General features: G+C 56.9%; 1 protein-coding gene across 1 annotated transcript; it reads right to left on the bottom strand.

The window, feature by feature from the left end:
- Nucleotides 1-253: 253 nt before the first annotated feature.
- EZR (ezrin) lies at nucleotides 254-27,841 on the bottom strand. The gene is made up of 13 exons (XM_004595459.3): nucleotides 27,716-27,841; nucleotides 11,949-12,032; nucleotides 10,856-10,951; nucleotides 10,050-10,324; nucleotides 9,716-9,799; nucleotides 8,963-9,109; nucleotides 5,856-5,952; nucleotides 3,084-3,247; nucleotides 2,853-2,983; nucleotides 2,167-2,327; nucleotides 1,877-1,969; nucleotides 705-953; nucleotides 254-611 (listed from the first exon to the last, which is right to left on the bottom strand). Exons 1-13 carry the CDS (start codon nucleotides 27,725-27,727, stop codon nucleotides 447-449), a joined length of 1,758 nt encoding a protein of 585 aa, XP_004595516.2. The 5' UTR covers nucleotides 27,728-27,841; the 3' UTR covers nucleotides 254-446.

Below are 27,841 nucleotides of genomic sequence, written 5' to 3'. Positions count from 1 at the left end.
AGTGGCCCTGCGGCTTTGTGCCAGAGGGGCTGAGGCAAATCATGTTCAATTTCCAAAGTGATTTTCCACCCTCGGAGTGCCCAGAGATGGAGCCTTCATAGAAATCAGGACAAATCAATCAATCCGAGCTCATTTCAAATACACAGGAAGTATTGGCACAGACCAAGGCGCCAGGACACGGAGGCCTGCACCCCTCAGGCCTGTGCGAGGGCTGGCATGGGGCGGGGGGTGGTCCCATCACCAACCCGGTGGGGCCGGCTGGGGCCCGCTTGGCACTGGGGCACGACATGGGAGAGTAAAGCAAAGACCTCCCTGGGCTGGCCGGACAACTCCTCCAGCGACCTGGTCCCTGCTTGAGGCACTGCTGCACCGTGGTGAGGGGCTGGACCCTGAGGCCACGGGCGGGCGGGGCCGGCGGCCAGGCCCTCTGCCCCCAGTCCTGGCCCTCACATGGCCTCGAACTCGTCGATGCGCTGCTTCGTGTTGCCCTGCCGGATCTGCCGCAGCGTCTTGTACTTGTCGCGGCCTTGCCGCATGTTCTCGTTGTGGATGATGTCATTGTGTGTCCTCTTGTTCTCGTCTCTGGCCTGGGACAGCTCACTGCTCAGGGTCTGGGAGGTGAGGAGGGACGGTCAGCCTTGGGGGTTCCCGAGTGGGGATCCCTGTGCCCCCCATCTGTGACCCCCGACCCCGCACGTGCTCACCAGCAGCTGCCGCTGCACACGCTCGTTCTTCTCGGCCTCGGTGAGGCGCTTCTCCTCGTTGCGGTCATCCAGGATGCCCTCGCTGGACAGCTCGGCGCTGTAGCCCAGCGGCTCGGCGCCCTCCTCGTGCAGGTTCTCCCGCACATGGTAGCTCACCGGCTCATACATGGGGGGTGGCGGCGGGGGCGTGGTCATCACCAGGTGCAGCTCCTCCTTGGTCTTCACCAGGTCATCCTGGGCCTCCCTGGCCTGTAGAAAGCAAAGGGACGGGTGAGCCATGTCCCCAAGATGCCCAGGAAGTTTGTTCCTTCGAGGCCGGGCACACGGCACTAGGCGGGCCACCATCCAGGTACCTGCTCACCAGACGGCACCCTTCCCCTGGGTGCCTGTTACCCCCAACCCAATGTTGGAGGAGCTCCCCTCGGGCACGTTTCTTGCTGAACACATATGGGACAGCCTCCCTGGGCACCGTAGGGCACTGGGCCCAAGGACCTCCAGCACAGCAGAATCCAAACGTGCTTGGTCCTCATGGACCTGGTATAGTAGCTGGCACCCAGGGCAGCTCCTGGAGATAACCTACACCTAGCGTATGTAGCATTCATGCGACTAAGTGGCTGTCACACTGCACTGTTCAGGGATGACGCCAGGAAAGACTGCACTCAGTGCAGATGTCATCCGTTTTTAACCCAACCTGCAGGCAGAGGGTTGAGCGCTCCAGAAACCCAGCAGCGGAAGTCTCCTGTTTGTACTGTGGTGGGGAGGCACCAGGTGGGCTTCACACCACTGGGGGAGACACGGCCCTAAGCGGGGAAGGGCCTCATGTGGGGGTCTCTGATGGGGTCCTCACCCAGAGCCTCCCATTCCAGTGCCCCTGACCTCCAACTCCCAGGCAGCCTGGCGACCTTGAGCCCCTGTCCTGCAGGGAGCACACAGCTGCATGGCAGGTGGCAGAGCCTGGCTGTCACCCAGTCTACAGATCTGCAAGATGCCAGAGCTCTGTGGGTACCCTGTGTAATCGGATGCCCCTGGCAGGGAGTGGGGCTCTGCAGCTGGAATGGGACAGGTCATTGTTCCTCGGCTAATCCAGCAGCCTGTTCATGCTGGGATTTCTGCTTCAGCAGGCGGCGCCCCCGCCCCAGGAGCGGGGAGCCCCACGCAGGGGCCAGGCTCACCCGGTGCTGCCACACCTCCACCTCGTTCTCCTTGCGCTTCCTTGCCTCCTCCAGCAGGGCAATCTTGGCGGTGTATTCAGCCAGCTCCGCGGCCTGTGAGGAAGTCATGGTGACCTCAGGAAGGCTTCCCACACAGGGTTCATGTCTGCTGGGGCCACCTGGCAGGGTCTGTCCCTGCCTTGGCTGTACCCACCCACAGACAGGCTCACTGCTGCCATCGGCCAAGTCTCCTCTCCCCACCCCCAAGCCACCCCTCTGGACCCAGCATATGGAACCCCGACGGCCCCTACCAGCTGCTCCTGGCTCTTAATCTGGTCAGCCGCCTGCCTCTCCAGCTCCTCCTTGGCCCGCAGTGCGGCCACACGGTCGGCCTCCAGGCGCTCCGACTCCTCCTGCGCTCGCTTCCTCTCATCCTCCAGCTGCAGGGCTCTCTGGATCTGATCAGAGAGTTCTGGGGAGAGGCCACGGCAAGTTCAGGCTTGCGGGGAGCGGGGCCGAGAGCCAAGCCCTGGCCACTGGCCACACGCCTCACTCCACGAGAAAGCGACTGCCACGTGCCCTCTAGGTTTAGCTCTCAGCAGCTCCTCTGCCGTGGCACGGGCTCCATGACCCATCCTGGTCACCTCCACACCATGCTGGAGATGCCTTGGGTGGGCCTGCAGAGAGGGGGCGCAGCGTGGGAGGCTGAGCCCCAAACATGTCTGAGGGAGTGGCCTTGAACTTGTTCCTCTGCTAAACCTGAAGCTCCTCACTAGGAAAAAGGTGGTGACTTAGCCGGGCCTCAATTCCAGGAAAGGGAAACAGCCCAGCACAGAACAAAGCCCAGAGCTGGCTTGCAGTGCAAACAGCCACATTATTGGGTATCTGCATCAAAGCCACACACTAGTGCCCTCTAGGGAACTAGTGTTGTCTGCCCAGGTGTGCGCACGCAGCCCTGCAGCCCGCGGTGTCTCCCACCCAGCCCGGCGGGGCCCACCTTTCTCGGCCTTTTTGGTCTTCTGCTCGTAGTCCTGTAGCCGCAGCATGAGCTCCTCCTTCTCCCGCAGCATCTGCTCCTTCTCCTTCTCCACGGTCTCCCGCCTCTTCTTTTCTGACTCCAGCTGTTGCCTGCACGGGGCAGGCAGAGGAAGAGGATGAGGCTCTGCCCGGGCCTGAGCTGAGGCCGGGTGCTGCCGGGCTCGCCCTTTGCCCCTCGTCTGCCGCTCACCGCTCCATCTGCTTCTGCTGCTTCTCCTCGCGGGCCTGGGCCTTCATCTGCTGCACTTCGATGGTGTCGGGCTTCCGGCGGCGCATGTACAGCTCGTGGTTGCCCATACACAGCTGCAGGATCCGCTTGTTGATGCGCAGGCGAGGGGCGTAGAACACAAAGTCCTATGAAACAGAGTGGGAAAGGGCAGCTTGAGAACACCGCTGCGAGGGCAGCTGGGCTAGGCCCGGAAATGCCCAGCTTCCACAGGACGGGAGAGGGAGCAGGGACAGTGTGCACACGGCCCAGGAATGCCAGGACGCTCAGGGGTGCCTGCCACGCCCGCCTCAGGCATCAGGCCCCGCTGGCCCTTGAGGTCTGTGTGCACCTTGGCTTCCTGTGCCCACTCACACCAAGCTCTTTCACACCTGTGAGCTCCTGCAGGCCTCACTAGGGCAAAGGAGCTGTGGTGCCTCTTGCCCTCACCCTGCCACCAAGGTGGTGCCCAGCATTCCCTGAGCTCAGCCTCTACACTGTCAGCTACAGAATGGGGATGCCTGCACCCAATGGGCCTGTCACCACCAAATCAGATGCCTCGAAGACATTGAGAACAGTACCTATGGGCACCCTGAGAGCTGGCCCGTGGCTGCCCAGGCAGGCCCTCTGCAAAGGACTGCATCGGGCATGTGGAGTTCTATGGCCAAGACAGGGATGGCAGACATGCAGCTTGGACAGGACAGGAGAGGGAGTGCAGCTTAGAAAACCTAAGAAGTTCCACCTGCCACCTTGCAACCTTGGGGCTCTGGGAACAGGGAGAGGAGGCCGAGGCAGAGTGGCTGTGCCCTGTGCAACAAGCTCATCTCAGTCTCTTTGGGCCGAGTGGGTGTGGCTCCTCCCAGCCCCCACAAAAGCCCTGGACTTCCTGGGTGGGGCATTCTTGGGGTTTTGCACACTTGTTATTAAGTCATTGGGTTTCCCGGGGAGGAGTCCAGAAGCCAGGAGAAACCAGAGTTTTTATTACCACCCTTCTCCTGTTACCCAAGAGAAAGCAATCTTGAGCGACAGCCTCGGGGCCCAGGGAGGTCCCTGTGTGACTCAGACTGGCTGCAAGGAGCACAGAGCTTGGGTCAGAGACAGGGACAGGATCTGCAGGTTACTGTGAGACTCCCACAGACAAGAATCTGGCTGGCTGGCTGCTCCTCGGGCTGGGGCAGCTTCCTCTCACTGCGTCCTGGCTCCAGGTGAAAGGCAACCTCCTTACCCAACACAGGCCCGACCAGGGTCTTCCCGGAACAAAAACCCCCACGGGCACAGAGCTCAAGGCCAAGGGAGATAAAGGTCCACAGAGCGGGGGTGTGGGTGGGAATAGTGTGTGCAGATCCCCTGAGCAGGACAGGAAACCTCCCCCAAGGCCAGTATAACAGAGCCAAAGGCGCTTGAAGAGGGGGTCCATTGACGCTTTTCTATTTAAACTCAAAAGCTGCCTGTCCAAAGCAAAAGGCTGAGGCTGGCCCTGGCCTCGTGGCACGGCTGGCCAGGCCACTGCCTGTGACACCGGCAGTCCTGGCTGGAGCAGAGATCCAGAGCCGGTGCCTCCATGTCCGATCAAGCTCCTGCCAAGGTATCTGGGAAGACAGTGGAGGATGGTCCCAGAGCCCAGGTCCTCTTACCCATGTAGGAGACCCAGCTGGAGTACCAGGCTCGTAGCTTCAGCCCCACCAGCTGAGGCTACTTGTGGGGAGAATCAGTGGATGCACCATCGCTCCCTCCTCCCCCCTTCATCACTCTGCCTTTCAAATGAAATAATAAACAAATGTATCTTAGAAAAAAAAGAATGGGACTGAGATGAGACAAGAGTGCCGGGTGGCCGTCATGTTAGGGCATGCAGGGACCCAGAACTACACATCCTCCAGCCGGGTCCTCCTTCCCTCGCCTCTCTCTGGGGAGGACCCCTCTATACCTCTCGCTTCAGCTCTTCATCACACTTGAGCTACTGCAAGCTGAATCTCTGAAAGTTTTAGAACTTCAAGCAGATAGCAGCCCACAGAGGCGGCGGGGCCTCCCTGCTCTCCCACAGTGCCTGTCTTGCTGCCCACATGATATGGGCACACTCTGACCCTTGGCTCCCGAGCTGCAAGCTTTGTTAATGGGAACTCCTGGTTCCTGCGGTATCGCAGGGCATGGACCTCGTGAGGCGGGGTTAAGTGTAAGTAACTGGGCTACCACCCATGGGGTAGGAGTTTGCAAACAGCAGGAAACGTTTCCAATAAGCAGCGCTTTTGGCAAACAATGCCGAGACCTGCTGATTTTCAATTACACGCAGGAGCATGTGGGGCAGACAGACCTGACAATGAAGCTACCTGCTGTTCTCGGCAGGCTGAGCAGCCCAGACTGACGCCCCAGGTGTGGGGCCAAGGCCCGAGCGGGCCTCAGAGCAACAAGGACCTCGGAACATTGAGTCCTCTTCTAATACATCCCTGCGCTGATCTCAGAATGAGGTCGAAGGAGGGTAACACGGACTGGCCAGGTTCCTGATGTCCCCGGCAAACACCTGCTCAGAGTCCAAGTGCTCACAGAATGGACAGAGCCAGTATGCATTTCCCCAAGCACAGGGGACAGCAAACACCACAAGGTGGTCACCCCATGGCCGAGGTCACAGACTCGAACTGCCTTTTGCTACATAGCAACGTGACCCCCTGGCTGTACAGGCGACAGCTGGTAGGCTTTGGACAGACACCCCTTGCCCCTTTACTCAGGGCCCTCAGGATCCTTGAAGACGTCACCCAGACTTACAGGGGCCTTTTTGTCGATGGGCTTAATGACGAACTTCTTGTCATTGAAAGAGATGTTCCGTATTTCACTCCAAGGGAAGCCAATCTTTGGGGTCAACCTGGTATCAGGGGGTGGGGTGGGAAAGGGAGAAAGAAAAGGCCTCATTAGCTGTGAACATAAATGCATGTTTCACGCCACAACTGGCAGCAGAGCTTTGTATATCCAGCCTCAATGCGCAGAGATCCAGTACCTGATATACCACCTCGCCCTGCAGCCCAGACCTGTCCCAGCCCTAACCATGCTGGCTCAAATCTATCCTGGTAATCCTGTGGTCTTTATTAAAACAACAACAAAAAAAGAAATCTGCATAGTTTCAAAGTATCTCCCCTCAAAATACACAACAATTCCAGAGAGGGGGACGGACCTCTCCTAAGATGTATAACCACCCCTCATCTCAGGCCCAGCCACCGCCCTCCCTCCCGCCGTGGCCCAAGCACTCCCCATGCACTTGTCTGTGGCACACTGCTCCCTCAGCATGACTGTCTGAAACCAGCCACGCCATGTAGGGCCAGCTGCAGCCCCCACTGCTTGCTCCAAAGTAGGGTGCTCCCTTGGCCAGCCCTTCCTGGTCACCCCAGACTTCAGGAGGACCCTCAGACTCCCCCTGCCCCAAACCCTGACTACCTGGCTCCTCGGGCAAGTGCATCAAACCACACTGCTCTCTTTCCTGATACCGCCTCCCTCCCAGCAACTACAAATGGACCAAAGCAGCCCAGCCACTGCAATGCTGAAGTTCCTTCTGCGACCCTGACAACCTTGCTTCTCGGCCCACAGCAGCACGGAACGGGTGTGCTGCCCACCCAGCGTTCAGATAAAAACTGCCGGAAATGCAGGTCTGGTAGCAGAGCAGGGCAGCGGGTGAGCTGGCCTCTGGGGTCTGCAGTGCACCTGCAGGCAGGGCGGCAGGTAGATGCCCCACTGCTCTGCCCTGTTGATCACCGATCCCCAGACACACACACATGTGGCTGACCATGTGGCACTGAGTCAGGGGAGCTGTGACCGGCTTCATAGGCCTTGGAGCACTAGGAAGCAGCAGACAGGTTCTGCCGATGCAGCTGGTAGGGAGCAAGCTAGGCCCAGTTAGACTTGGGCAGAAAGCTAAGCTCGGGGCAGGGGCAACAGAGTGAGGACAGCGAGCCCTGGTCGCTAAGCAACACAGGTGCACGCACTTCAGAGATGGGTTTTGCAGAGATGAAATCGGGAATTTCAGAAGTGAAAGCCTGGAGGAGACTACATTACAAACACAAGAAAAAAACTTTCTATGAAAGGAAGACAGTATGCTGAACTCCAGGTCAGGCTACATTCCTCCACTCTGGGACTAGCACACCGTGCCCCACTCCTGCCCACTCCCACGTGGGGGGTCCTGGGCTGTGGAGGTGGAGAGAAGAAACGACTGCCCCGATCACCACACGCCACCGAGGGAAGAGACAGGGTCGCAATACCTCCTGCAGCCTCACCAACACCTCCAGTCCAGGTCACCAGCCTGAATCCCATGCCCTTGCAGATATGCCCACGCAAATTCCGCTATGACAGGGTGGATGACAGGGAGGGAGGTGGGCAGGGGTGTGGCCCAGACAGGGCGGGGTGTGGGGAAGGATGAGACAGGGCAGGATCAGGTCCCCTGGCTGTGGCGTTGGTCCCAGTGCAGGCAGAGCTGTAAGGCAGCCTCGCCCAGCTGTTCCAGGCTCCCAGTGTGCACCTGCTGGGGAAGGTCCCTGCCCACTTTTTCCCCTTCCTAGTCTTGTCTTTTCTGAAATGACGACAACTCAATGAGAGGGGCCAAGACAGACGTCTCTGCCCCCCTTCCCGTGCCACTCGGTGGTTTCCAGCACAATGGAAAGAGGGGACCTCAAGAGGCATTTCCCGGCCGGAGCTGGGCTCCGAGTGCCTCGGAAGACAAAGAGGCGTTTGTGGATTTGCCAAGTTCCCTTTACCTACTCAGCGCGTCAGATTTCTTGTGGGAACAGCGTCCCAGGAGGGACTCCTGTACTGTTAGCTCCTCTCCCACATCAAGGGCTCAGCACAGCACGCTGGAGCCTGCTGCTCAGACCCCTGCTCCCAGGGACAGGAACCTAGCCGGCTCTTGACTGAGGGTCTGCAGAACAGCTGTGTGCACTGCCAAATTTGGGGGTGGGGGGTGTGAGGGTCCTGACCCGGGACGGGGGCTCCCACTGTGACGGAGAAGTGGACATTCACATGGGCTGGGGCAGTTACAGGCGGACACTAGCAAGTTCCTGCCTCCGGCTTCTTCTTGCAGCCTGAAAAACCTGTTTAGACGGCCTTGGCTGAGGCCATTCAAGGGACATATTCAAAGGCCCAGGGCAGTTTCCCACAGGGCCATGTTCTCTGTGGCTCTGTGCCAGCTTAGAGGAAGGACATGGCGGGGACCCTGACCTTTCCCAGCAGCACAGCGTCTAGCAGGCGGGGTCCTGGGCACCCCCATCCTCAGGAGCTCACTCCCTGCAGCCCAGAGTCCCTGCCCCTCTCTGAGTAGCAATGCCATTCCCTGTTGGGTGTGCACAGTGCAGTGCCCGGGCACCGACTCTTGGTCCCATACTAGGCTGCCCAGACCACAGAGGAGGAGATCTGAGACAGCTGAGCCAGAGTTGTCACTCGCAGGGACAGCCAGGACGCAGCAGAGAGCTTAGCAACAGCCCGTGGCCCTGGACCTCTACTGCCCACCTGCAGAAGCAGGAAGGAGGGCAAAGGGGTTGAGCTTGGCATCAGAAGACCCGGGGCCCCGGCAACCATGAGGCCCAGAGCAGACATGCAGGTGAGAATACAGAAGCTGAGCACACCCCATGTTCACAGAAGCCCACGCACCACAGCCCCCCTTTCCCCCAGGCCAACAGGAGGAATCCATACAGGGTCTGCTATCAGGAGGAGCTGGCTCCCCTCATGGGGCAGCTGGGCAACAGCTGCCAAGGGAAGCAAGGGCTGCTTTGCTAGGCTCTGAGGATCGGCTGCTGCTCTGGAACCTTTCCTGTCTCTGACGGTGCCATGGCTGCTCATGGGGCCGAACCCCAGACCCCCAGCACTGCCTGCCTCCCCCGCTGCCGGAGGCTCACTTGTCATCCTTCTCATAGATGTTCAGGCCAAGCGCGTCGACCCCGAGCCACAGGTCTGTCCCTTTCTTGTTCTTGATCTCAAAGTAGTTGATCCCATACATCTCCAGGTCCTGGGCGATCTTGAGGTACTCCAGCATGGCGCTGTCTCTGTTGGCGGAGGGGGACACAGACGTGCCCGTCAGACTGCCACCTACACCCCGGAGACAGGGGCGGCAGGGACAAGGCTGCCAGGCCTCAGCGCTGCCCGACATGGCCCCCATGCTGACTCACTGATGCGCGTCTCCCTAGAGACAGGATGGTTTTCACACAGGGTGTTCCGGAACTCCCCTGGCCTCCCACTGTACCACCAGAGCCACCCCTGCAGGCTTTGCGTTGTTTCTTCTCTACAAAGCATGTCTGGGCCAAAGAGTACAATACAGGTAGGCACTGTGTTGTGAAGTAGTGGGTTAAGCCATCACCTGTGATGCTGGCATCCCATACGGGCCCACGCTTGAGTCCCAGCTGCTCTACTTCCCATCCAGCTTCCTGCTAATGTACCTGGGAAAGCAGTGGACGATGGCCAATGGGAATGGTTTCTGCACCCACATGGGAGACCCAGAAGAGTTCCAGGCTTCTGGCTTGAGCCTGGTTCAGCCTGGGCTGTTAGAGCCTTTGGGGAAGTGAGTCAACTGATACTCCACGTTTCAAATAAATTAACCCTGCCCTCTGGCTCCGGGCTGGGGGTGACCACTGCGGCCGCTGGCCAGCACTCACTTGAGCATCCCACGGTGCTCGGCATGCCACACCTGGATCCGGTCCTCCCACTGGTCCCGGGTGAGCTTGTGTTGGTCCATGACCCTGGATGGCGAGAGAAGGACGCACACTGTCACCCCTAGGGCCCCTGCCCACCCTGCAGACAACATCCACGTCTCCCTCCTGATCTGTGAGCGCCAGCCTGGATGACTGAGCATTTTCAACAAGACAGACCAGCCCTGCCAGCGATGGTGATTCTGTCAGGATGGGCAACTCCTCCTGGCCGGGTCCCTGTGCCTCACATGGCCACTCCAGGACAGTGTGTGTCCACCCAGCCAGCCCAGCCTGCGCTCACCTCTGCGGAATGAGCCGCTCGGAGCTGAGGTAGCCCGACTTGTGTGTCTCCTTGTTGTAATCTCCAAACTTGGCCTGCACGGCGTAGGAGCCCAGCAGCACGGCGGTCTCGGGCGGGCAGTAAATCTCATCACTCAGGATGCCCTCCTTCACTTGCAGGAAGAACAGCTTCTGCGTGATGTCCTGGATGAGCTCCTCGGACACGTCCTCGGGATAGAACTTGGCTCGGAACTTGAACTGCACCGGGTTCTCCTTCTTGACCTCCTGGGCGGACACCTGCGGTATGAAAGTAAGCCTGCTCATATACCTGGATGCGAAGCCTTACGCACTTCCCGGCTCTAAAACAGGAGCCTGCAGGCCAGGTTCCAGAGTGAGTGCCTCCCTAAAACGCCCTTCCAACGTCACAAACAAATCCAAGTCACCCCAAAGCACCTTGCACTCACTCATCCCACTTGGGGACCCAACTCCCACCCACTTGTCACCCCACCCTGCCCCCAGCCTGTCCCAGAGACAGGAGTCAGGGGGTTGGGGAAGAGCGTGGTCCTCCTGCCTGCACTCGGACAGGAGCTTTGGATCTTTGGAGTTGGAAGATGATCCACTCCAGGCACTGAGCAGCAGCAGCAGGTGCCGCTGGCAGCATCTGCACCAGCAACCGAGCAGCATCAGGTGGAAGGGGCCACAATATGACCCCCAAACAGAGCCCCAGACACTGGAGCCCCCAAAAGGAACACAGAGCCAAGAGCAAAGCCAGGGCTGGGGCACGCAGCACTCAGCAGCAGCGTGGCCACAGCAAACCCAGACACTCACCTTTTTATCCAGTTTCAACCAGGTGGGGAAGCCCTTATTGTCCACGTACTGGAGGCCGAAGTACCACACCTCCCGCAGGCCGATGGTCTTGACCACCTGTGGGGGGACAGCAGCGGGAGAAGCCGGGTCACAGGCCACTCCTGGACAGGATGGCTGCTCCCAGGACAGCGAGATGCCCACCTGCCCACACAGCTGGACCCACCAGCCACGCCTCACCTGTGCACTGTCACCTCTGTGGGGACGCCTGCCTCACTGGCCCACAGGGCCCATGAAAGCCCTAGAGAGCCCCCCTAATCAGCCTCTCCACTGGACCCACACAATGACCAAGCGAGCTTGCTTCCTGTCCACCTGTCCCAGGCTGCCCAACTAGCTCTCCAGCAGAGTACTGTGCTCAAGGTGTTGTGCCGGGGATGCAATCACTCAGGAATACAAGCAGATGGACCACTGGCTACAGCTCGTCTGCTGTCTGCCCCGCCCATGAGCCTAGACTGACATCATCTGTTCAGCGATGGGTTGGGGACCGAAGAGGGGGAGTCATCTAGAAGCTTGGATGCCAGCTAAGCCTTTGCCTGTGGTGCTGGCATCCCATTGGGCACCGGTTTGAGTCCTGACTGCTCTACTTCCAATCCAGCTCCCTGCTAATGTGCCTGGGAAAGCAGCAAAGGATGACTCAAGTTCCCAGTGGCCTTTAAAACAAGTGATGGCTGGGTGGTACGGGCCTGAGGTGCTCCCCTGTCCCTTTGCAGATCAAGTCTGCTGGCCTGGGACACAACGTTCTGAAAGCAAAGCCTGATGGGAGAAAGGCCAGGCTGTGAGAACAAGACTGCCTGGAGCAGCCGGTATGAGAAAAGGATGTGTTCTACATGGTAACATCACTAACACGTGTTGGCTCTCAGGCAGCAAGCCACCACGCGAGGCAGGACATGTCTATAACGGGTTTACAATGCCAGCAAAAAACATTTGAGCACCTTGACCTTTTGTATGACCTCAAGCGAGCAAAACTCAGACAAAACCACCCAGCAAACCTGGTGATCTGGGGGCTGCAAACAGTCTTTTTCTCAACAGTCCTGCGGGTTCCTGGACAGCCACCCACCTGATCGAACAGCTGCTTCCCCGTGGTGTTCGGCTGGACGGCGAACTCCAGCTCTGCGTCCATGGTGGTGACGCGGACGTTGATCTGGAAAACACGAGACAGACACACATGGCTGAGCGCTGCTTCCCGAGACCCTCCAGGGCCTCCCTGAGCTCCGAGCACACGCACGGCGAGGGGCAGACACTTGCCACACTGTACCAACAGCCCCTGCCTGTGCCACAACACGTTCACACCGGGTCTGCAGGGCTTTTGTATGCACCAGCTCCATCAGCCATCAGTCTATGGCCCACACACAGCCTCGCTGAGCCCCACGCAGGCCACACGAGGCCGGCCACGGGGCACTTCACACTTGACACCCAACGACGAAAGGGCGGAGGCTCTGAGGCTGCTGGGAGCTTGTTGGCAACTTTGCAAACCATCAGGGCAGTGTGGTGGCGGGTTATTTATCTGGAAGGCAGAGTTACCGAGAGAGAGAGGTCTTTCATGTACCGGTGCACTCTCCAAATGGTAACAATAACCAGAGCTGGATCAGGCTGAAGTCAGAAGCCTTGAACTCCAACCAGGTCTTCTGTGTGGGTGCAAGGCCCAGGGCCCAGAGCCATCTTCCACTGCTTTCCCAGGTGCTAGGTCAAAAGGTTCAGCGTGGCCACACCTTTGTCACCACTGTGGACCCCTGTGTCTCCTACCGGAATGCCTGGGCTCAATTCCTAGCTCCACTTCAGCTAACACAACGCTGGAAGGTGCTAGTGGGCGGGCTCAAGTATTTGGGTCCCTGCTATTCACGTAGGAGACCCCAGTAGAGTTCTGAGTCTGGCTCTGGCCAGGCCCAGCTCTACCGGTTGGCTCGCTGGGGAGTGAACTGGAAGATCCATCTTGCTCTCATTCTGTCTGCTTTTCAAGTAAAATGGAAACAAAATAACAGTATTTTCAAGTAACTCCTTGCAAATAAACCAGATCTACCCAGAAGGTGACACACGCTCAGACCCGGTAGCTCTGCTCTGCTGGCAACGGGAACAGCTGAGCTGTTTCTCATCGCTTATCCACCCAGGTGCCCTCCCGCGTCCTCTCTGGCAGGTACAAACAACTCAGGACTCAGGGCTATGAGTCTCCCAGCAGGGCAGTCCACATACTGAGCGGTCCCCCCAAAACTACTTCCTACCTCAGACACAGAATGGGGTTCTGTGGGCCCGGCGGCGTGGCCTAGTGGCTAAAGTCCTCGCCTTGAACGCCCCGGGATCCCATGTGGGCGCTTGTTCTAATCCTGGCAGCTCCACTTCCCATCCAGCTCCCTGCTTGTGACCTGGGAAAGCAGTCAAGGACGGCCCAAGGCTTTGGGACCCTGCACCCGCGTGGGAGGCCTGGAAGAGGCTTCTGGTTCCCGGCATCGGATCGGCGCGCACCGGCCCGTTGCGGCTCACTTGGGGAGTGAATCATCGGATGGGCCATCACAGCTCTGTATCTTAAGAGCAACGCCTTCCAACAACAAGAGGAGTGAACTAAATTAAACTTTATTAAGATAAAGAACAAAAATGGCACTGAGTTCCGGCACAGCGGGTTAAGCAGCCACTGGGGATACTCGCAACAGTCCCAGCTGCTCCGCTTCTGACCCAGCTCCCTGCTGATGCATTGGGAAGGCAGGGGAGGATGGCCCAAGTGCTTGGGTCCTGCTCACGCTGAAGCCAGCATTCAAGGCCCGGTCCAGTCACTACAAGCAGATGGACCACTGGCTACAGCTCGTCTGCTGTCTGCCCCGCCCATGAGCCTAGACCTGGCCCGGTCCAGTCACTACAGCCATCTCTGCAACTCTGCCTTACAAATAATTAAGTCTTCAAACAAGCCAGATTTTTTTTTTTTAAACAAAACTATCCATCAAAAAACTTTTTGGGTGCTGGAGTGATGCTGAAAGAACAGGGTCCATGTGCCGGTTAGTTCCGTCAAACGCTTGTCCTGGCCAGAGACTCCACTGCTGAGCGCTCACCTGTTGCTTCCCAGGACGCACCTAGCAGGAAACTGGTAGCAGAGGCGGAGCTGGGAGGTGGCACTCCAATGTGGGATGCGGGAAACACTTTTTGAAATGGAAAATGAGAGTTCCACAGCTCCCTGTGCCAGACCACTAGGCCATGTGGTGCACATACCACGTTAGTAAGATTTAACACATACGGGCCCGGCGGCGTGGCCTAGTGGCTAAGATCCTCGCCTTGAATGCTCCGGGATCCCATATGGGCACCGGCTCTAATCCCGGCAGCTCCACTTCCCATCCAGCTCCCTGCTTGTGGCCTGGGGAAGCAGTGGAGGACGCCCCAAGGCTTTGGGACCCTGCACCCACGTGGGAGACCTGGAAGAGGTTCCTGGTTCCCGGCATCGGATCGGCGCAGCACCGACCCTTTGTGGTCAGTTGGGGGGTGAAACATCGGACGGAAGATCTTCCTCTCTGTCTCTCCTCCTCTCTGTATATCTGACTTTGTAATAAAAAAATGAATAAATCTTAAAAAAAAAAAGATTTAACACATGCACCCCTATCTTTGCCTCAGTTAGCCAAGTTACTGAACCCCTACTTTCCACCCCCAGTTCCCCCTACTCTACCTCCCCCGGTGTCATTAATCTACTCTAAAAATACTCTCATTATAAGTTAGCTCAGCTCACATTCACCCCCCCCCCCCACAGGTGAGGTCAGCAGCGCTGCTCTGACGTCCTGCAGCTGCAGATCACAGGCACTGCCCAGCCACTGGGCACCTTGCATGTGGCACTCGCACCAACATCTGTGTCAGCCCGACGGGCTCAGACCTCCCCTCCTGGGAGTTTTCCAAGATGACCACGTTCCCACCACCCCACATGTGGCCGGCACCCACATACCGGCACTGCTCCCAGACACCCAGCTCGGAGCCTCAGCCCCACGTCTCTTTATTCTTCTTTTCATCTGCGACCCTCCTGCCAGTGTAGGTGTCAAGTGTCCGCAGTGGCAGGGATGGCCTTGAGCTGGGTCTCCTGTGGGAGACGGAGGTGGGACTTCCTCCCTGGGTCTGCACTGGCAGGAGGCTGGAGTGGGGAGCCAGGGCTGGGCTCAAGCCCAGCTCCCAGGGGGACAGCAGCGCTCCGCCTACTAGGTTGAATGCCTGCCCTGAGGCAGTACTTCTCCACTGTCATTTTTTTTTTTCTTAATTTGAAGGGCAGAGAGAGCGAGAGATGCAAACACACAGCTTTTCCGGTTAGCGGATTCTCTCTCCCAAATGCCAGCAATATTGAGGGCCAGGATGAAGGCAAGTGCAGAATCCCCAGTCTCCTTAGAGGCAGCAAAGACCCTCCACCCACTGCCTCCTGGGGTGCGCTTCAGCAGGCAGGCCAACTTCAAGGGCGAAGAGCGGGCCCTGAGGCACAGGACGTGCGAACCAAATGCCGCCTCGAGGCTCTGTGCCCTGTTCAGTGTGATTCTGAATGACAGAGGATAGTGGCAGGAGTGCAGAGACGTGGCTCTGGGCCTGCTGCAGACCCCAGGCAGGCTGAGGGCTCCTGGGTCTCTATTACCTGGCAGGTGGCCCACATGAGCTGGTGAAGCTGGGTGATTCGCAAGCCAGGCCTGGCTGAACAGCTGCTGGAATGGACTTCACACTGCCCACACCTCAACTCATTTAAAATACATGATGGGGGGTTGTGCGTGCATTCAGAGGTGTGCCGCCACCTCCCCTCCCACCCAGCTCTCCGGGTGCTGGGGGTCAGTGGCCCTGACCACTGTCAGGGGCTCCTCCGGGGCACTGGCCACTGCAGATGCGTGTTTGGGAGCCAGCCGTAAGGGCAGGGTGAGTGCAGAGTATGTTCCTTCCTAGTTCCTGAGCAAGTCCAGCCAGCCACCTCTACCTTACTTAACCATGCTCCAACTTCACCATGCCAAAGAACTCCCTGGAGAGCTCCCTCACAGTGCTGGCTTCCAAGGGACCCCCACCGCACTTTATCCACAAATGAAGAAAGTTCTCGATTCTTCTGCGAGGTGGATGCATTTACACCCCCGGGCCATCATGGGAAGAGTTTTTACCAAGATTCTACGTGTGAGGACTAGAGATGAAACCCCACGTTAGCTCTGACTCAGGATCCCAACAGCCCACTTCTTCATTCTGAAAAAGATAAAAAGCCACTATTTCCACCAATGCTGATAACAGCCAGCCGCTGTAAAAGCCTGCCACAAAGCCAGCTCAGGGCAGGAATGCTGAGGCCCCAGTAGTCTGCCACATTAGTCTCATCTCTGCAGGTGGCTTAGGTGCAGGGCATATTCTAGCTGCTCCACTTCCAATCCTGTTCCCTGCTAGTGACCTGGGAAAGCAGCAGACCATGGCTCAAGTGCCTGCACTCCTGCCATCCATGTGGCAGACCCAGATGAAGCTCCTGGCTCCCATCTGGCCCACAACATGCAAGATATTGCTTTAACTCTGACTTTGAGCTGGTTCACTCCCCAAATGGCTACATCAGCCAAGTCGGGGCCAGGTCACCCATGTGGGTACGGGGGCTCAAGGACTTGGAATCAAACTCCACTGCTTTCCTAGGCCATAAGCAGGGGGCTGGATCAAAACAGAGTAGCCATGGGATGCCAGCCCCTAATTTTGTTTGCTAACTATTATACAAAATGAGTCTGTCTTTCTCACATGGCTCCCTAGTGACTGCTCATATAAACTAAACTGTCTTTTACAATGTTACCATTTCTACTAAGCACAGAATCCAGCATTTAGGCCGGCAGATAATCCAGGAAGATCTGCTCTACTCATCATTTCAACAGAGGACAAACTAAGAACCTCTAGAAGCTGTAGGGATTTCATGAAATACCAGAACTTTGCTGTGGGGGTGGCAGCAATGGCCCTCCAACTTGAAGTCCATCTACGAAGGCCCATGCAAAAAAATTCATGAAAATGGAATTAAAAGATAAGCTCATTTTGCGTAAAAACTTTAAAATCCCTGCAAGGATATTACAATTCTCTCCCTCCCTCCCTTCTGCTTCGCACAAAAATAAACTTTTTCTGAAGTACCCTGGTATGCCACTTGGTGTAAGAGCTTGGTGTTGCAGTGACACTAGGCGGTGAGCTGGGCTCTGAGCTAACACCCAACAGGAGTCCCTTGTCTCCAGGCCCCCAGAGGCAGGCTGGACTTAAAGTAAGAATTTCCAGGGACACAGTTAAGGCTGCAGCTCTCCCAACAGTGGCTTTCCTGAGGACTGGAGGAGGTGAAGACAGAATAAATCCATCCTACCAATAAAACACCCAGAGGGGGCCAGTGTCATGTTGTAGCAGGTGACACCAGCATCTCACTGGACACCAGTTCATGTCCTTCATGTCCCGGCTGCTCCACTTCCGATCGAGTTCCCTGCTAATGTGTCTGGGAAGGCAGCAGAAGATGGCCCAAGTGCTTGGCCCCCTACAGACATGTAGGACACCAGGATGAAGCTCCTGGCTCCAGCCTGGTGTCCACCGTTGGCTATATGGAGAGTGAACCAGCAGAGGGAAGATCTGAGTCCCAAAGAAATGGATAAATACATCTTGGCAGAAATCTAAGCACCTGGGTCATCCTCCATTGTCCTCCCAGGCCCATCAGCAGGAAGCTGCAATAGAAGTGGAGCAGCTGGGGCTCAAACTGGGCCGCTGGCGTCACAAGTGGAGACTTGCTGTGGCACGATAGTTTTTCCCTGCCCATCTCCTGCTGCTGTTCTCCCCCCAGGTTAAAGAAAAACACAGGGCGGTGAGGGGCTATGCTTGAGCAGAAAGGCCACCTGCCCAGCTCTATGGGCGCTGTAAATGACCAGCACAGCCGAGGCGTCCGGCAGCTTGGGAAGTCTGTGGCTCAGCCAGCAGGCATCAATCCAGCTAGGACGGCGACAGACCTGAAGCATATCTTCTGACTCAAGCTTCCACACCACAGGATACATCAAGATAGAATAGAAGCTGGTTATCTAATGCTTAACAACGTCCCCACATGTTCGTACTGATCCGAGTTGCTGGTCATACCCGACGGCCACCAGACCATATCCCCAAAGGGGTCAGTGTCTGCCCTGAGCTGTGGTTCTCAGTTATTCCCCTGGAAACCAGATGGGGGTGATCACACCGGCCCTAGGAGAAGGAAGTATTACAGGTCGCTACTCCTGGAGCTCCCCTGCCCCCAAGGGCACTGTGCACACCCTGTGCCATGATAGTGGTCAGCTCCCCACAGAAGGCCAAGTCCAGCCGATGCTGCCCAATAATGCGGTGCTTGCTATGCTCCATTCCTCCTTGGGAGGTGTAAAAGGCACACCCCAGTTAGGGACTGTCCAGGTGCTAATTACCAAGGGAAAACAAGGTTGTAACTGGAGTTTAAAGCAGAAGTTGATATAATTCTACAAAAAAACAAGAGGCTGTAACCAGAGACTGTGCATAAAACATGATGTCAGGTTTAACTTTCATACACTTTTTGAACGCAGTCATTGCTTCGTTTTAACTGCCACATTCTGGCCCAAACCAAGGTGAGCCCAATCCCACAGATCTCTTAGCAACTTTTAAAAATATTCATTTGTACTCATATTCACATCTATGCTCATTTATGAAAGCTTCACCATTTAGATACATGGACATGTCTATGCTTGGGTATGATAAATGAGGGTTTTATATGCTTAAAGCACAAAAAGCCATATATGTGAATACATCCCTAGCAGGGTAGGGGCAACTGGCTGGGATCTGATTTCCCAGGGGAGCAAGGGGGCAGGTGCACCCAGGCTCAGGATTCTGCCACCACCATGGGGCAGCCACAGGCACCTCGGGGAAACTTTTGCCAGTAGCTTTTATGTTGAAAACTGCTCACCCCTCCTCTCCTTCACTACTTAAGTCCTGCACATGCAGGGACAGCAACAGGCTGGACAGAGAAGCCAGGTGTCCTTCTAACCCCCATAGGAGGTCTGAAGTCATCCCAGCTCCCAGCTTTTCCCCCAGGGGCTGGGAAGGTTTAGGCGATTTGTGGGTGCTACCAAATTGTCTACCAAACACCGGTCTGATATCATTCGCAAGTGTAACTCCTGAAGGTGCAGCTTTCAAGGTGAGTCTGGGCCTCTGAACTCAGAGCCACACCTGAGCCACCATCTGCCCTTGCTCCTTCAGGACGCAGGAAATCCCACTGAACGGCTCCTTCTGCCTCTGTGACGGAGCTGCTTCCTGCCCCAGACCCACTTCCTGTTCAGCCAAGGCTGTTGAACAGACAAAGCTGACAAACAGGTCCCATCAGAAGGCTGACCTTCGAACTGGAAGGGAACTTTCTGGAGCATTCGCGACCCGCCCAGCCCTCCCCCCAGGGCTCATGGGCCCAGGCACCACCTCTGTTGAGTCATGGCCAGTGTCCCCACAGTCACACCCGTGGGGCATTTCCTGACCCACACAGGCAAAGAAACTCTTGTACCAGCTAGCTGTTAATGTAAGAAAACAAAACAACAACAAAAAAATCCAGTTGTTTGAAAAGCAGACTGACGGGGCATGTTGCGGGGGTGGGGTGGATCTTGCACCCCCTCCCCCAATGTTCCCGACAGCTGGAAGGCTGGATGTCAGGCTGTGGCCAAGGGGCAGGATGAGCACCCAGGTCTCCCGCACGAGTGATGGGACTCAAATACTGCAGCCACCCAGGCACACTGGCAGGAAGCTGGATCACGAGTGGAGTAGCTGGGAGGCGGGGAGATGACCCAGGATCCGGGTGTCCTAACTGGTAGCTCCCCTCTCAGCAGTGCAACACTCGCCCCTTTTATTATGCCTACCCACCTTGAGGTAGGCAAAATAATTACTCCCTCAAGGTCACTTTCTCTTTATCTAATAAACCTGTGGACTCCGGGTCCTGCAGCTCGTGACTGCTGCCCAGCACTGACGCAGGTCACGGGAGTGGGAGGTTAATGATACCCAGTCTCGGGAGCCAAGGTGAAGTTGGCCATTACACGCAGAGATGCCTTCAGCCACAGGTGGAACCAGAGCTCTCCCAACTGGTCCTCATAGCCCACTCGGAATGTTTCCTTTTCCCTGGGGACTTCGGAACTGTTCAGGAGAGATAGCCTGAGAGACGGTGTAACTCCTCTGCAAGCTGGCTCTTCCAGAGGCCACCCAGAATCTTGTGCCACACTTGTGCCAAGTGCCCCTGGCTGCGGTGACACGGAGAGCGCAATCCCCCAGGCACAGTCCAGACCTCACAGGGCTGACCTACACTCGGCCAAAGTCTTCCTGCCACCTACCTGAACCAACTATACAGTGAGAATGCAAGGTCCCTATTTAAAACAAAAATTCAAACTACACCGGCAAGCTCACACAGTTTGCCTAAATAAGCAAACCCTGGCCAAACGTCTCTTTCTGAACTTCTGAAATTACACTAAGTTACAAAAGCAAGCTTATCCACTTATACTTCGACACTGTTGGCAGGTCACATCCAGTGTGGGACTGTACTCTGGCTGTCATCAGGGGCATGTCACAGCCTGCCCACCCCAGGGCCCCCAGCCACTGGCTGGTCTCGGGCTTCTTAAAACAGCAGCATACATTATCTCCTGCTGAGTTCATTTCCAATGGCTTTGTTTTTAGCCCCCAGAGCGGGATGTGAAAGCCGAGTGAGAAAGCAGGTGCGTTAACTCGTTGGGATGGCGTGGGTTCCTACTTCCACCTGGGAGGCCACCCCTTCCGCACCGGGGACAGGAGACTTCCACCCTCACTGGTGTCTTCAGACATTTCCCTGCAACCAAGGGGAGACCGTTTCTCCACCGCCACCCCTAGGGCACATCTGAAACTTGCCATTGTGGGAAATTGGAAATGCTCATGAAAAGAGAAAGCAGAGGACTAGCCTCCACAAGCCCCCTCCAGGTTCACGGCCATGGTTGTTCTAGGGCTCTTCCATCTTTGCTTTTTCTTCTGCTCGTGCCGGCCTGTTTCCAGGCCACTGCACATCTCTTTACCTGGAAAAACCTCAGCAGGCAGCTCCACGGCCTTCCACCAGCATCTCACGAGCCCACCCCAGACAGCTCGAATTCCCAACAGGAACAACTCAGGTCATCTTCAATCTCTCTTGAGCTGCGCTGAGCACACGAATGTGTCCTGCCACCTGAGAATCATACTGTAGTTCCACACAGCACGCTGGCCAGGGCCCGAGTGTCTCTCCAGCTTTCCTTTGCACTAAATTCCACTTCAGAATGCCACTCCAACAGCCAAGTATTATGTAAGCAAACACCGCAGCCCAGCCCCAACACCTGTAATTATTAGACCGAGGCGAGCGAGATGCCTATGTTCACACACACACACACACACAGAGCACCATTTCTTAACGTGCGACATGGGTCCACGCTGATGCTCTAGGCCCTTACCGACTCTTCTGGGATCTGATCTAACAAGACCTGGCTCTCCTCCCCGAAGGTTGGTGTACGAGTACTCCACAGACACCGCAAGGGGCGCAACATCCCATCAACCCATCTCCCCGAGTCAGCGAGACAAGATTCTGTGGGTGAATGACACTGTGCCCCTCATCAGGCCCCCATGAAAACACCATCTCAGGTGAGATTGCTATGGCTGGTGTTTTAAGCAACAGCAACTGATTAACAAAAACAAGAGCCCATCACACGTTGCCCAGCCCTGATTCATTCTGCCCACTGCTTTCTCCCGCTGCCTTTCAAATACATGGGCAATTCTTGACTATGAAAACAGCAGGGCCTGCGCTGTGGCAAAGCATGTTGAGTGGGTTAAGCCGCCACCCACACTGGCAACATTGCACATGGATGCAGTTTCGAAATTTGGCTGCTCCACCTCCAATCTGGTTCCCTGTGATCGGGCCTGGGAAAGCAGCAGAGTGCTGGGCTCCCGCACCCACGTGGGAGACCCAGAAGCCCTGGCTCCTGGCTTCTGCCCCAGCCCTTGGGGGTGAATCAATCAGTCAATGAAAGACCACCCCCAACCCCTGCCTGTGTGTGTCTGCCTTTCAAATAAATCTTCTTCTAAAAAATCAGCAATACTAAAAAAAATCCATCTAGACAACTTTCTCTTCTCAACTCTGCTTTCTTGTTAGCACATGCTGGGGCTCTCTCAATAGGACCATAGCTTGGTGGTGACAAGAGCCAGCCTGAACGCCAGCCACAAGGGACAGTTTTATGACAGGTGTCTGTGCTCAGAGGTAGGGAGTTCTCGACACCAGTGAGCAAATCACAGGGCTTTTTGAGAGCGACCCACGGAGGATCTCTCTCTCTCTAACACTGCTTTTCAAATCAATCAATGCATCTTCAGTCTTAGCTGGCAGAACGCATGGACACAGGTCAAGGCTGGCTGAGGTCCACAGACGACATCTGTAAGAGCCATTCTTGACAGCACGTGAGGTGAGGTGACCACTGTCCACCCAGGCCACTTCAAACCCACCTCTCTGGCAAGCACAGAGAACAAGATCAAGCTTCGGCTGGCAACTCCAAACCTAGCCAAAGGACACGGGTGACCCGGCATGCCTGCGCTGATGAGTGTGGTCTAAGCCCACTTCCGCTTGCCTCTCTCAGGACCAGGCGTCAAGGTCAGCGTTTACTTGGACGCATTGTTAGGAGGGTAAGGAACTTGTGGAGCAAACCTCCCACCTCCTTAAGACAGTGTGGCCACGTCTTCCACAAGGTGATACAGCACCTGCAGCCGGAAGCAGCCTCCGCCCCGGGCCTGTGTGTCCCTCTCTCATGGGAGTTCATACCCGGTCACCTCCCTCCTGGGCTGAGACCTGACCTGAGAGGCAAAGTCGTCCCAGCACCAGGCACGTGATGGCGCCTGTGTGTGAGCCCACGTGAGCAGCAAGGTGGGGGACGAGCAGAGTTCTCCCCAATGCTTAGCACGCCACACACACTGCGCTTGGCTGACAGGTGACCCTGTAGGGCGGAAGACACTGGGGACAGGCAGGAAGCCACTTCCAGCATCAGAAGGGAGACCGGGTGTTAAAGACACACAAAAACTCTTTCTCCAACTATAGCACAAAACACTTCCTGTCACCTCAAAACTTTTGCTATTTTACAGAGGACAAATTTGAGGCTGATTCGCTCAATGGCCTCTTGGATGACAGGTGGGAAGTAACCTGGTTATGTTTTTTCGCCCCGTTTTATTTAGAAATTCAGTCGCGGGTCTCTGCGTCGCACGACAGTACAAGAGCTTTGTGGGGAAACGTGAAACCATTTACAGAAATCCAAAGCACAGTTTTATTCTTTGTGGTAAACATGGTAGAAGGCAAGCTATGCAAACACCCTATGTGTGCACAGCTCGTGCTGACACGCCAGGCCTGCTGCAGTGGCCAAGGAGTGCCACCACGGCTCCTGCTGAGCTGAAATAAAATGCAAGATAGTCACTCCAATCGCACCTCACGCTCTGAACTCCCCAGCTTCCGACGGCAGAGCTGGGAGAGCCAAGCACACAGAGCCAACCAGGAACTCCAAGCCACCAAAGCCACACAGAGAAACCACTCCCACTCAAGTCTTCTGTTAGGGTCATGGGCTCAAGGGCCAGCTCCCCATTCCCATCCACCCGGGAGGCAGCAGGCGATGGCTCAGGGACTGGGCTTCCCGCCACGCACGTGGGAAACCCAGGCCGCGTCGCTCGCTTCTGCCTGACTCAGCCCTAGTTTCTGGGAACATCTGGGCATGGGGGAGTGAACCAGTGGATGGCAGATTTCATGCTGTCTCTTGCCTGCCTGCCTTTTAATAATTAAATCAAAAAGAAATCTTTAAAAGGGGGTAGGGGAGGTAGCACTGCAGCTTAACAAGTTAAGCTACTACCTGAAGTGCCCGGCTCCAGCTCCGCCTCTACCAAGGTTCCTGCTCAGGCACCCGGGAAAGCAGCGGAGGATGACTCAAGTCCTTGGCCCTGCACCCACAGGAGACCAGGAGAGAGCTCCTGACGCCGGGCTTTGCTCTTTGCTCTGGCTTTGCTCCATTTGGACCGTGAACCACCAGACAAAAGATCTCTCACCTCCACTTTTCTTTCTTTTAAAGATTTATTTTTTTTTATTGCAAACTCAAACACATACAGAGAGGAGGAGAGAGAGAGAGGAAGATCCTTCGTCCGATGATTCACTCTCCAAGTGACCACAATAGTTGGAGGTGCGCTGATCTGAAGCCAGGAGCCAGGAGCTCTTCCAGGTCTCCCACATGGGTATAGGGTCCCAAGGCTTTAGGCCATGCTCAACTGCTTTCTCAGGCCACAGGCAGGAAGTTGGATGTCAAGTGGGTCTGCCAGGATTAGAACTGGTGCCCATATGAGATCCTGGTGTGTACAAGGCAAAGACCTTAGCCACCAGGCCACGCGCCCAGCCCTCACCTCCACTTTTCACTTGATCTTAGCCAAAAGGCCGAGAAGCGATCACCTCTACTTTTCAAAGAAGTAAAAATAAATCGTGACGCCAGTGTGGTGGCTCAACAGATTAATCCTCCTCCTATGGTGCTGGCATCCCATTTAGTTCTGGCTGCTCCATTTCCCATCCAGCCTGTGACCTGGGAAGGTAGCAGAGCATGCTGCCAAGTCCTTGGGAATCCTGCAGTAGCCACTTGGGAGACCTGGAGGAGGCTCCTGGCTCCTGGCCTCTGATTGGCTCAGCTCCGGCTGTTGAGGCCCATTCTACTGAGGTCATTTGGGGAGTGAACCAGTGAAGACGCCCCCTGCATCTTGCTGGCCTCTGGGGGCAGAGATCCCAACAGCTACCCATGGGCCCCTTGGTCCCACCTGTCCCATTTCCAGGCCCAATAATGACGCCGTGGCCTTGAAGGTGGGCTTTCAGAAGGCAGGGAATTGTGCTGCCAGTTGCCATCACACACACTGGCAATGCGCACAAAACCAGACCGTCTCCTCCTGCAGCACTGGGCCCTCAGCCAGGTTTCCTACCTCAGCGGCAGCACCCACGCAGGTGCCCCGCCCCCAGCCCAGCCCAAGGCTGGCCGTCATCATCAAAGCCCAGAGCACTAGCTCTCACCTGGGTGACCTCCACACCTCAGGCCGCCGCTCCCGTCACCTCCCTCCAGCGACTTTCCTGTGCCCAGCTTCCGGATCTAACCCTGACTGAGCACGTCTGTCTTATCATTCCCTTTCTACGCACCCCCGGTCCTACCCTGCCCCCTTACTCCCCTTCGTCTAAGGACTCCACTCACTGTTCCCTCCGCCCAGCCGCACCCCCAGGCACCACCTCTACCTGCACGCTCAGGCTCCCAGCCCCCCTTCTGTGCTTCAGGTCCCCACTGACAGAGGCTGCCTCTGTGCCTGCTGCGTCGATGGATCTCCAAATGCTGGCAAGGCACCAGACCCTGCCACATTTCTCACCGCCACCTGGTAAAGCCCTGGCTACCTTACTATCTGCCACCTGCTGGGGGTGAGGAGCGGGGGTGGGATGAAAAAGAGGGGGGCCGATCAGAACAGTGGAGACCCCATGTAAATGTTGTCCTGTAACAACGGCTAGTGGAGATGACCACTACTCTCCAGGAGGTGAGGTGGGGAGCCCCTGGGACCCTGGCCAAGGGCACTGGGGGTGGACAGGCTGTTCTCACAACCCTGCCAGGCCTCAGCTTCTGTGGCACTTCCGGCTTGCACCCAAGTTCCCCTGAGCTCTCCAACAGCCGCAGCCCTGCCATGACTCGCACCTCACTGCACACCTGACCACCCCACAGGGCCTCCTGTCCCCACGTCAGGGGAGGAGAGGAAAGAAGAACAGCTCCTCGGGTCTGCCCAGGCACAAGGGCTGCTTCAGCACCAACTCCCCAGTCTAGGCCATGCAAGGGTGCTTGCTATGGCCTCCCCTCTGAGGGTACCCAGTGGGCTTCCCAGGGGAAGAGACCCGTACCTCTCCGCCCCTCTGGGCAGGCTGCCTGGTCTTGCTGAATAAATCCACACTCCAGCTTGTTAATAAGTTCCAGTATGGAAACACAGCAAACAAAATTAAATAAAAACCGAGATCCAAGCACCCAGCATGGCTAAGCTCTTCTCCAGAGTAACTTAGGGTGTGGGCCCCATCATGGCTCGGGGGAGGAAAAGAGCCTGAGCTTGCTTTCCAGACGCAGAGGAGGCAACACAGCCCTGGAAGACAGGTACGGCTCACCAGGAGGGGAGGCCTGCCCAACCCCCCTACTCCCCAACCTGCGCCCCAGGGGGAGGGACTGATAACTGTGGTTCTCCCACAAAGGAGCCTCTCCAAAGTCCACTCTCCAAATGGCCACAGTGGCCAGAGCTGAGCTGATCCAAAGCCAGGAGCCAGGAGCCTCCTCTGGGTCTCCCATGTGGGTGCAGAGGTCCAAAGACTTGGATCCTGTTCACCCAGGCTCCTCCGCAAGCCACGCCTGGCTTTGCCCACCACCAGCTCTCTTCCAGTCCAGGACATTTACAGCAAACCAAAAGGACCAGACAGTAAAAGACCCAGAGCTTTCAAAAGGAAGGGAGCTATGACACACACACACACACACACACACACACACACAGCACTCTGGGGAGCCCTGTGTGCCTGCACCTGCAGGTCCCTGGGAAGTCACATCCACCAGCAGCTTGGTGGGCAAGTGGATGGGGAGTGGCAGTTTGGAGGGGCACTGGCGGTTTAGGACAAGGTCAGTCTGGTGCAGGAGGTACTGGGAGGCCCCCAGTTGCACCCCTGAAAAACAGCAACAGTGCTAAGTGTATTTTATCATTACAACAGGGACAGGAAGAGACTCAGAACTGCTTTTGAGGCAGGACGACAAGCAGCAGGGATGGAAACAGGTTTTCCGAGTGCCATCTTAGCAGCCAGGTCTCTGAGTCGAGTGGTGACATTCAGAAAACCACAGGGGGCAGGGTTACCTCCGGACCACTCCCCTAAGGTTCCACTCCACCCAGCTGGGGGTGAGGGGCAAGGGGCGGTGTCGGGCTGGTTTTACAGCTATTATGCCGGCTGTCACGTGTGTCACTCAAAGTCCAAAAAGAGTTTTGTGAAGGAAAAACACCTGCGGCACCGTGAGCAAATCTTCCCGGGGAAGTAGCGGAGGCTCCTCCCCTCGCCACATAACAAGACTTTTAAGTCAGGGAGAGATTTTCGCAAGAGAACGCAGAACTCATTCCTCGCAAAAAATACAAATTCCACACTCGTCTCTAACTGCTCCTGAGTCCTGAACCCTCCACCCGCAAGCGGATTTCGAACCTCCGCCAAGAGCAGCCCCCTCCCTCGGGTGTCCAGCGCCACCCTTGGAACTCCGACGGTCCCCTGCTCCCCACCGCGCCTGGCTAGCTAGCTCCAGCAGGCCCCGGGATCCCAGAGGCAGGTGCGGCCAACCTGGGTCTCCCATACCTAACCAGCTCCCCGTTCCCCTGGCAAGTGGTTGCGGACGCTTTGGGAACAGGAATCCTACTGCGTCCAGTTCACTGGGCAGTCAGCGAGCCAGGCGGCCTCGAGGCCCCCGCCCGCGGTACCCACGCCCACGTCCTTCCCCGCCCCGGGGAGCCAAGGGCTGCACCTGGTTTCGGACTCCGGGAGGAATCAAGAGGAACCGGGAGAGCCGGCGGAGGGCGTCGGGAACCACCCCCGCGAGCAATTTCAAAGCCAACGAAGGCAGGGTCTCGGAGAGGGATCGGTTTTTAATGGGGTTCAGGTAGGGGCAGAATTAGGGGTTCAGGAATAAACGGCCGAGAGAAAAAGAGAGAGACCGCGCGCATCGACCGGAAGCCCGGGCTTCCGTGCTCCAGCCCTGCCCTGCCAACACCAGCCCAATACCTGGCGCAGGTGACCCCCCGCCCCCACGGGAGCGAGCACGGCGCACACCCGCTCGGAGGCGCCCACGACGCGGGGTAACTCACTGGCTTCGGCATCTTGGCGGTTTCTGGCGAGTTCCTCAGAAACGCGGCTGTCCTCGGCCCTGACCTGCCGAGCGAGAGGAAAACTCAGCGCGTAGCCGCGATCCCGACTCCCGCTCCCGCTGCGCG

The sequence above is a fragment of the Ochotona princeps genome, chromosome 1, assembly GCF_030435755.1.
Source record: "Ochotona princeps isolate mOchPri1 chromosome 1, mOchPri1.hap1, whole genome shotgun sequence".
NCBI lineage: Eukaryota > Metazoa > Chordata > Mammalia > Lagomorpha > Ochotonidae > Ochotona > Ochotona princeps.
The sequence above is the reverse complement of the archived record's forward strand: the minus strand, read 5'-3'. Positions and strand labels throughout refer to the sequence as shown.

What these genes read in the sequence shown, in the direction of transcription:
- EZR (XM_004595459.3), bottom strand. An exon ending in GGTTGAAACTGGATAAAAAG is followed by an intron (nt 10,325 to 10,855) that starts GTGAGTGTCTGG and finishes TTCATACCGCAG; the next exon opens with GTGTCCGCCCAGGAGGTCAA. An exon ending in GAGCGGCTCATTCCGCAGAG is followed by an intron (nt 9,800 to 10,049) that starts GTGAGCGCAGGC and finishes CTCGCCATCCAG; the next exon opens with GGTCATGGACCAACACAAGC.